Source organism: Helianthus annuus, chromosome 17 (genome assembly GCF_002127325.2).
Source record: "Helianthus annuus cultivar XRQ/B chromosome 17, HanXRQr2.0-SUNRISE, whole genome shotgun sequence".
NCBI classification, from domain to species: Eukaryota; Viridiplantae; Streptophyta; class Magnoliopsida; order Asterales; family Asteraceae; genus Helianthus; species Helianthus annuus.
Genome location: NC_035449.2, coordinates 120,618,288 through 120,627,874, shown reverse-complemented (window position 1 = coordinate 120,627,874; position 9,587 = coordinate 120,618,288). Strand labels below are relative to the sequence as shown.

The 9,587-nt window shown below is 40.7% G+C and overlaps 1 protein-coding gene across 1 annotated transcript; it reads left to right on the top strand.

Moving 5' to 3' along the window:
• Nucleotides 1-3,345: 3,345 nt before the first annotated feature.
• On the top strand, nucleotides 3,346-4,380 carry LOC110924913. Its single transcript, XM_022168887.1, has 2 exons — nucleotides 3,346-3,424; nucleotides 3,563-4,380. Exons 1-2 carry the CDS (start codon nucleotides 3,346-3,348, stop codon nucleotides 4,378-4,380), a joined length of 897 nt encoding a protein of 298 aa, XP_022024579.1.
• The last annotated feature ends 5,207 nt before the right edge of the window (nucleotides 4,381-9,587 follow it).

Genomic DNA, 9,587 nt, shown 5'->3' with positions numbered 1-9,587 from the left:
TCTATCAAATTCATCATCATCTATAACATGTTCAAATACATAAGCCTCTTGCTTATCATCATATCTTAATCATTAAGATATTTCTCGAAGTCAAACTCTATTTCATCTTCAGGAATACCAATGTAGTTGTGTACAAATTCACCTTCTTCAATATCATCATCTTCTTCAAGAAATTGTTCAACAATGTCACTAGCAGGAACAGACGTGAATGGTACGACGCCTGTGACAATTCCTATATTTTCTTCTCTGTAAATCACCAATGCTTGCTCTTTGTTCTTTTGTTCACCATACTCCCCCTGGCCCTTTGTACTATCATCAGTCTTGGTTGTCTGCTCTGGCTAATCTTCAGTATTACCAGAATCACATAAATTTCGATATTGTAGACACACCAGCATCACCACCTTGATCATCATCATCATCATCATCATCATCAATATCATTACTTGAATCACCAAAATCTAACTTTTCCTCATCATCTTCATCCTTCTTATCATCATCTTCTTTATTCGACCCATACAGAGCATCTACTATCTCCTTATCTTAAGTAGTTAATATTGGTATGGATGGCTCTATTATTGTTGCTGTTGTTGTTGTTGTTTCAGTTTGAGGTTCTTTGGCATGAATTGGTTGCTTGCCTTTAGCTTTCACTTTAGCAACTTCTTTTTTGAGTTCAACCACATTCTCTTCTTGCAATCCTTTCATAGCTTTTACTTCTTCATCAAAGTTTATTCCCATTCTCTACTCTAAAACCTTGAAATAATCTCTATACTTTAATAACATGCTCGCATGAATTCCCCTTCTTTCAAAATTTTCATTAATATTTTGCTGCTGAGCTTCATTCTGTTTCCTCAATCTCTCATTCTCCTTAGTCAAACTTTCAACTTTGGCATTCAACAATTCAACTTTACTTTCCAACTCTATGATCTTTTCATTGTTTGGTTCATTGAAATAATCATACCCCATATCCGACAAGTCTTATAAAATGTGGAGTTGGGAACTATTGTGATGAAGATGACCCTGCTTAATCTGGTCTTGTAGCTGGTTTAGGTGTTGATTGTGATTGTAGAGATGTAGGTGTCTTGATGTGAATATGCTCCGTGGTTCGTATATCAACTATTTCTTCAACCACTGGTGTACTAGTCTTCACACCCTTTGTATCAACCCTGACAGGTTCATCAACAATAGTATTTTTTCTCTTCAACATCCTCTATGACTGATTCATTCACTAATCACTAGCTCATCTGGTTTGTCTACCAGTCTTATCTCAGTTTCAAATCTAGCTTTCTTAGCCGCAGGTGAACCGATTTTCATCTTCAATGTAGTCTTATTAGAACTCAACTTTCAAACATCCAGGCTCTAAAACGCAATGGGTTTAACATGGTCATGTTTATGTTTTAACATGATCATATCTTTGTCCCAACATGATCATGCATCCCTTTTAGCATGATCATTTTCGTTGATGTTCTTTTACACTCTAGTTCTAAAACATGAAACTCAAAATCAAGATTTTACACTACAGATTCTAAAAAGCTTTGGAGTTTTAACATGGCCATGTTTATGTTTTAACATGGTTATCCCTTTGTTTCAACATGACCATGCTTCTATTTTAGCATGATCATGTTCTTTGCACTACCGGTTGTAAAACGCAATGAAACACAAAATCAATATTTTGCACCGCAGGTTTTAAAAAGCAATGGAGTTTTAACATGGCCATGTTTATGTTTTAACATGGTCATGTTTTTGTTCCAACATGATCATGCTTCTATTTTAGCATGATCATGTTCTTTGCTTGTAAAACGCAATGAAACCAAAAATCAATATTTTGCACTATAGGTTCTAAAAAGCAATGGAGTTTTAACATGGCCATGTTAATGTTTTAACATGGTCATGCTTTTGTTCCAACATGACCATGCTTCTATTTTAGCATTGATGACGGGGTAGCTCAAAACCAAATAAAAAGACTTAAACACATGAATGCTTAAAAGGTTCAAAGGCTAAAAACCCGGGAGCTAGGATAAAGCATCACGTGTACAGTAATCAGTCACGTCTCTGATTACTTCAACAACTCTCATAGCCGCAAAAGTAAGACGAGTCCACATAATACAGTCTTTTACCCGCAGGTCAAAAGGCTTCAACCCCCAAAAGGGTAAGTCCCCCACTACAGACATACTTCACTAGTCAATGGTTTCTTCTTTGGGAGATGACCTTCCCTATATATATGACACTTCATTTAGTGCCAGGGACATGCTGGATCAGCCCTGATTACATTGGGATCTCTGGTCATGCTCTCGAGTACTTGTTCCATGCAAGTCACTCTTCATCACAATCAACACACACATTCTCTTTGCTCCCACATCCGAGACTGAACACATTTCAGTGGAAGATCTCGAGCAAACAACAAGATCTAACTAGTGAACCTCTCTCCACGTCTTGCAAACGTGGGGGGACCCCACGACCTGCGTTAGGCAAAGTTAAACCCTTCAACCCTTTTGCCTAATCAGCCCAGCTAGGCAGCTACTACCATCGGTCTAGTATTTGTTGCATCAACAATTTGGTGCCAACCGTGGGGCTACGCCACTGATTCTTCTCAAAAGACATAGTAGTGTAGCTCTATCTCTGTTCAAGACTCAGCATGTCGGAAGGTGAGTCTCCGGGAGAGGTTAACCAAGTCCCTCGTACCTCTACCCCGAACACTAGCCAAACTCCTGTGGCTATACCAACTTCTATCTCAACACCGGGAAGCACTCCAATTGGAGCAACATACCCCGAGTTTCTCGCTTTCCAAATGCCGACACCGTCTCGTTCCGGAGTACCATCTCCCAATGTTGGTGCCTCTAACACCCCCTCACGTATCGACCTCACACCTGAAGGAGTTGCTAAAAACTTCTCGAGTTGAGGCCTCTCCTCAACCAACACGTGAGTAGAGAACGAGACAAGGGAGTGAGGATCCGTCTGGATTATGACGAGCCAGAACCATCACTATCTCCTGGGCCTCCCCTTCTTCCTTTTGCAAGTTCACAACTAACCACGTCTAGGAATGAGGCTGGACCCAGCAATCCTCCTCCGAATCCCAACCCATATTTGTACACGAGGTCAGATCCAACGTCTTTTCCTCTCTTTTCTACCCAGCCGATTGCAACTGGTGCTCCCTTGGGGCACAAGCTGACTTTGTACCAGCTCCTACAATCTCCGGTAGCAAGCCTTCCACCCTCAGCAACCACTACATGGGAACAAGCTTTGTCTGTGCTTCCCTTGGCACGGAGGGCCGTTATGAGCACTCCCTTGGGGGTAAACTGCCCTTCTGCACCTGGAAGCCTTCAAGGCTTCAACCTTATGCCCCAGATGATGGCAAGCTTCCCGTGGCAACACTTTATTAATCAAGTGTTGGCCACCCAAGGGAACAACAGTAACAACAACAACACAGGTGCAAGAGTGGAAGAGGATTTGGCCAAGCCATATAAACCAAGCAATTTATCATGTTTCTCCCAACAAATTACTGATTATGATTTTCAAACAAAGATCAAGATGCCGTCCCACATCAAAACATATGATGGGACTGAAGATCCTGAGGACCACCTTCAGATCTTCACTGGTGCTGCTAGGATTGAGAAATGGTCAAATGCTGAATGTCGTCTCATGTTCATGCAAACTCTTGTTGGATCAGCCAGAATCTGGTTCAATGATTTACCTGCCCGAAGCGTTCGAAGCTTCGATGACCTTAGCAAGGGGTTCCTGGCCAATTTCTCCCAGCAGAGGCGATACGTTAAAGATGCTACAGTAATCTTCCAGATAAAACAAAGAGATGACGAAAGCCTTCGAGAGTTCATAGAAAGGTACAAGAAGGAAGGTCTCACATATATGGGGGCAGACGAAAAGATGAGAGTGGCCGGTTTCATGAATGCTATTATCTCCAAGTACCTTACTAGGGATTTCAACAAGTCCCTGCCAAAAACCTTGGAAGAAGCTCTCGAAAGGGCCGAGGCCCACATCAGTGGAGAGGAGGCTGTAGACATAAAGGAACAAAGAAAAAGGGGATCTAGTTGGCGAGGTAACAGTCCGGCTAGGAAAAAGGGGAACTTCCATTCCTATGACAGACGCCAAAGGGGTTCAGAACAACGAAGGTCTGAAGGCCGAAACCCTCCAAGCATGGAGAAGGCCATGAACTTCACACCCCTCACCAAGACCCCTCAAGAGATTCTTGCCACGGAGGAAGTAAAGCAAAGCTTTCGACCTCCCAGGCCTCTCCCTAAAAGCAAAAGGAATGAAAATTCCACCCAATTTTGTGAATTTCATGAAGAGAAGGGCCACCATACTAATGATTGCTTCCAACTTAAAAAGAGGATCGAAGAGGCCGTCAAGTCCGCGAGCTTGCTCACTTAGTTAAGGGGGTAAGGGACAAGATGGCCGAAGGAAAGGGCAAGGAAGTCAACATGGTGGATTTTGATGGAAGGGTTCCCCACAAAAGGCAGCGGTTGGAAGCTTGGGAGCTTCAGTGTGTTTGTTTCCCTCCAACAGAAAAAGACCCACTCTCAAACCCCCTTGTGGTCGAAGCAACCATGGGTACACTACCAATAAGCAGAGCATACATAGATACTGGTGCAGCCACTGAAATCATGTTTGAGAAGTTCTTTAACCGTCTAAGTAATGAAGAACGTTCGAAGCTTCAACCCTCAGGAACTTCCATAAAAGGTATTGCTGACATACCTCTCAAGCCTTTAGGGCAATTAACCCTTGATGTCCGTTTCAGTGAAGGAAAGATGGAGAGAGTTCAACCTCGCACCTTTGTGGTTATCAATATACCTTCAAACTATGACGTGATCATAGGAAGGCCGGGGCAGTGTGCATTCTACATGGCTGTCTCTATTGGTCATGGCACTGTCAAGTTTCCTACCGAGAGGGGGATTGCAACCCTTCAACCTACTCAAGAGGCCTATATGGTTGAAGGGGAAAGTTCCAAGAGTGAAGAAGACAAGCAAAGGCTAATCATAAACCCTAAGTACCCTGAGCAAAGGATAAGGGTCAACCCCAGCCTTTCACGAGAAACTCTCTCATATCTCGAAAAGCTGCTAGTACACTATAGTGATGTCTTCGCTTGGTGCCCGGAAGATATGACGGGTATCCCTCGAAGCATTGCTGAACACGAGTTGAAAATACCACTCGATGTCAAGTCTGTTGTCCAAAAGAAGCGAAGTTGATGTGCACAAAATGCTACATATAAATTACATCAATTGTGGCTTAAAACTAACCCTTTTTTAGTACTAATGTTGGAAAAAGTGTGCTTTTGTCTTCCTTTTGTATTTTCAGGATTAAATGAGCTCAAAATAACAAAAGAAGCAAAAAGACAGCAAAATATAACATAAATACAAGAAAGGAAACAAAAGTGATATGCCCGACCCCCCCCCCCCCCGACAGCATCTTCCCAAGCAAAACAAAGAAGACAGAAGACTGAACACGCCCCGTGCTCAGCGAGCACGGGGCTGTTCCCAAGAAGCAGCAGAAAAGACAAACCCATAGATGCTTCTACTACCCACCACGGAGCCGTGCCCAGCGGACACGGGGGCGTGGTCAACTTCCTGCAGACGCATTTATTGTAATTGTGAGTTACAATTAATGAAGAGAGAGAGTGTCAGATGGACACGGGGCCGTGCCCAGCGGGCATGGGGCCGTGCCCGAGCTTCTGTTCAGCATATAAATAGGAGTGTTTGGAGCTCTTGCAACTCATCCCTTGGCACACCACCTCTCTCACACTTCACTCACCACCCACCATCATCCACCACCATCATCCATTGTCCATCATAGAGTGTGTGAGTCGTCTCGGGATCCAAGATTGATCGTAAGAGTTCTTGAAAATCAAAGGCCATGTTTGCCTAAGTCTCTTACATCACTTGGTGAAGACAAGTGTTTAGTGTAATACTTTTTATTTTTAATCTTTTGCACTTTTTAATTGGTTTTGTATTAATGATTTTAATTACTAGTTTCTTATGTTGAAGGTGATTCTTCCTTATCGTTTGTCCATGGTGTCTTGGCATTATTTTACTGTCTATATAAAATAAAAGATTTTCACCATTCATATCTCCACGGTCTATATGGAGGTATGTTGGCTACCTGGTCGGGGGTTAAGGGAACGGTTTGGTAAGATTCTTGCCATTGTTCAGTGTATAGATCCTGCAAAGGACCTAGGTCAAATTTAGTAGGACCTCCTTCAATACCCAAAGGTATTGGATGGCGGGGGTCCAAACTCTTTGATCCCCTCATAAGTTAAACTACTATTAAAACTTTGACCCAGCTACTTAGGACTGTATCCCTGCTGACTCAGATTACTTAGCCGAGGGTAACATCGCCTTCAAAAGAGGGGCCTACCACATTATGCATTAATAACTTAATTAATTATATTTCAATAATCCGACCCTTTAGGATTGTATCCTTGCTGACTCAAACTACTGGGTTGAGGGTAACGTCGCCTTCAAAAGAGGGGCCTACTACAATAACTAAGATAATCTCTTAAACAAGTGCAAAAGTGCGAAAATAATCAATGGTTACACTACACACGAGTCCGATCCAAGTGATTCATCTTGTCTATCTGTTTTACTTTTATTTTATTTTTCAGCATTTTAGTTAGTTTTATTTTCTTAGTTTAAAACCTTTTTCTAACATTTTGATTTGATTAGTGATATACGCAAAATGCAACATATAAATTATATAAATTGTGGCACAAAACTAACCCTTTTTTAGTACTAATATTGGAAAAAGTGTGCTTTTGTCTTCCTTTTGTATTTTCAGGATTAAATGAGCTCAAATTAACAAAAGAAGCAAAAAGACAGCTAAATCTAACATAAATACAAGAAAAGGAACAAAAGTGGAATGCCCGACCCCTCAACAGCATCTTCCCAAGCAAAACTAAGAAAACAGAAGACTGAATACGCCCCGTGCTCAGCGAGCACGGGGCCGTGCCCAAGTAGCAGCAGAAAAGACAAACCTTTAGAAGCTTCTACTGCCCACCACGGGGCCGTGCCCAGCGGACATGGGGGCGTGGTCAACTTCCTGCAGGCGCATTTATTGTAATTGCGAATTACAATTAATGAAGAGAGAGACAAGGATGGACACGGGGCCGTGCCCGAGCTTCTGTTCAGCCTATAAATAGGAGTGTTTGGAGCCATTTCAACTCATCTCTTGGCACACCACCTCTCTCACACTTCACCCACCACCCACCACCACCATAACACCATCATCCATTGTCCATTATAGAGTGTGTGAGTCGTCTCGGGATCCAAGATTGATCGTAAGAGTTCTTGACAATCAAAGGCCATGTTTGCCTAAGTCTCTTACATCACTTGGTGAAGACAAGTGTTTAGTGTAATACTTTTTATTTTTAATCTTTTGCACTTTTTAATTAGTTTTGTATTAATGACTTTAATTACTAGTTTCTTATGTTGAAGGTGATTCTTCCTTATCGTTTGTCCGTGGTGTCTTGGCATTATTTTACTGTCTATATAAAATAAAAGATTTTCTCCATTCATATCTCCACGGTCTATATGGAGGTATGTTGGCTACCTGGTCGGGGGTTAAGGGAACGGTTTGGTAAGAGTCTTGCCATTGTTAAGTGTATAGATCCTGCAAAGGACCTGGGTCAAATTTAGTAGGACCTCCTTCAATACCCAAAGGTATTGGATGGCGGGGGTCCAAACTCTTTGATCCCCTCATAAGTTAAACTACTATTAAAACTTTAACCCAGCTACTTAGGACTGTATCCCTGCTGACTCAGACTGCTTAGCTGAGGGTAACGTCGCCTTCAAAAGAGGGGCCTACCACATTATGCATTAATAACTTAATTAATTATCTTTCAATAATCCGACCCTTTAGGATTGTATCCTTGCTGACTCAAACTACTGGGTTGAGGGTAACGTCGCCTTCAAAAGAGGGGCCTACTACAATAACTAAGATAATCTCTTAAATAAGTGCAAAAGTGCAAAAATAATCAAAGGTTACACTAACACACGAGTCGGATCCAAGTGATTCATCTTGTCTATCTGTTTTTATTTTTATTTTATTTTCAGCATTTTAGTTAGTTTTATTTTCTTAGTTTAAAAATCTTTTTCTAACATTTTGATTTGGTTAGACGTTGAGGATAAACCGGTACTAAAAGCTCTTGTGTCCTTGGACGACCTCGGTATCTTACCAACACTATACTACGTCCACGATGGGTGCACTTGCCCATATGTGTGTTTAGTGTTAGTAAATATCGTGTTTTATAAATTTAAAACTTGGCTAAAAAGTGTAAAAGGGCTTAAAATACATACCTAAATTATATTACACCTAACGCACATCAAGTTTTTGGCGCCGCTGCCGGGGACACAAGGATTTTAAGAAAGCTTAAGATCGACGGCCTAATCAGTTTTTCAAAACCTTTTTAAAACGCGCGCACATTTTTCTGCGTTTTAGTTTAGTTTGCATTCACAGTAGCCTGAACACGGGGTCGTGTTCACTGAACACGGGGCCGTGTTGCATATTTTTAGTTAGATACCTAGATACTGTAACAACCCGAAAATATAAAACCTTGTATTAGAATTGTAAATTATATAATCAATTAACTAGGAATTTATAACCTAGTTAAATACAAGACTTGAGGTGGCATATAACAAAGTTAAATCACTTAGATTATAAATCAAATAAGGTTTAGGGACCAATCTTGCCAAACTTGAAACCTAATTACTAAAATAGTGAATAATTACACCCAAACACACACTGGTGTGTGTGCTTGGATCGAACAGAAGGCAGGGGCGACCAGAGGTTTCTTCAAACCCTAGTTTTCACATAAAATCTCTGAATTGAAGCCTCAAATCTACTCTAAATCAAGTCTTGAACATAAATTAGTGATCACCTCATCGTAGAGATCAAGAGGTATGTAAAATTTTGGTATTTTGTTTCATCTTGAATTCTAGGTTAAATGGAAGAAACTGAAATTGAGCCTAAATATGTGATACATGAATGAATCTGAAGTAATATGATGTCTAGGGTTAAACCCTAGATGATTTCTTGTGAAAATCATTGCATGATACTTGAAGAATTTATAGTCACCATTGTAGGTGATTCATGAAATTGTAGAGACTAGACAAACACTAGGATTATGATTTCTATTCTAGTGGAAAACTGAATTTGTATGATGAAATTCAGCAATTTGAATGATAAAAGAGTGTAAATTGCTTAAATTGAAGTGAATTTAGATGTAAATGACATGTCAAGAACCTAGTAATGATTATTTAGAAATCTGATCACTGGGTGTTTGTAGAAACACCTAAGTGAAGATCAAAGTGTTAATAATCGGACAAAACGCAGATTTGATTTCAGTAATATATTGTCCGTTAATAAGTATGAAAGAGTTCTAAATTTGGTTGCGAATGGAACTCTTTAGGTAAAGAATCCGGGTCGTCAAGTGGACAAGCCGGGGGTGATACACGCTTAAAGGGTGCGCTTTGAAGGTACGTAATCTATAGTCTCGCTAAATATCATTTATGGTAAGCTTCATGTTGTTATATCGAAATTTGTAAACAAGGAAAAACTCACTATGTCACAGAAGTGACAAAGTGAAT

Bases quoted from the DNA above. Each gene is read 5' to 3' on its own strand.
- LOC110924913 (XM_022168887.1), top strand. From the start codon at position 3,346: ATGGCAAGCTTCCCGTGGCAACACTTTATTAATCAAGTGTTGGCCACC. The intron at 3,425-3,562 runs GTGCAAGAGTGG...ATGGGACTGAAG, and splicing joins CAGTAACAACAACAACACAG to ATCCTGAGGACCACCTTCAG.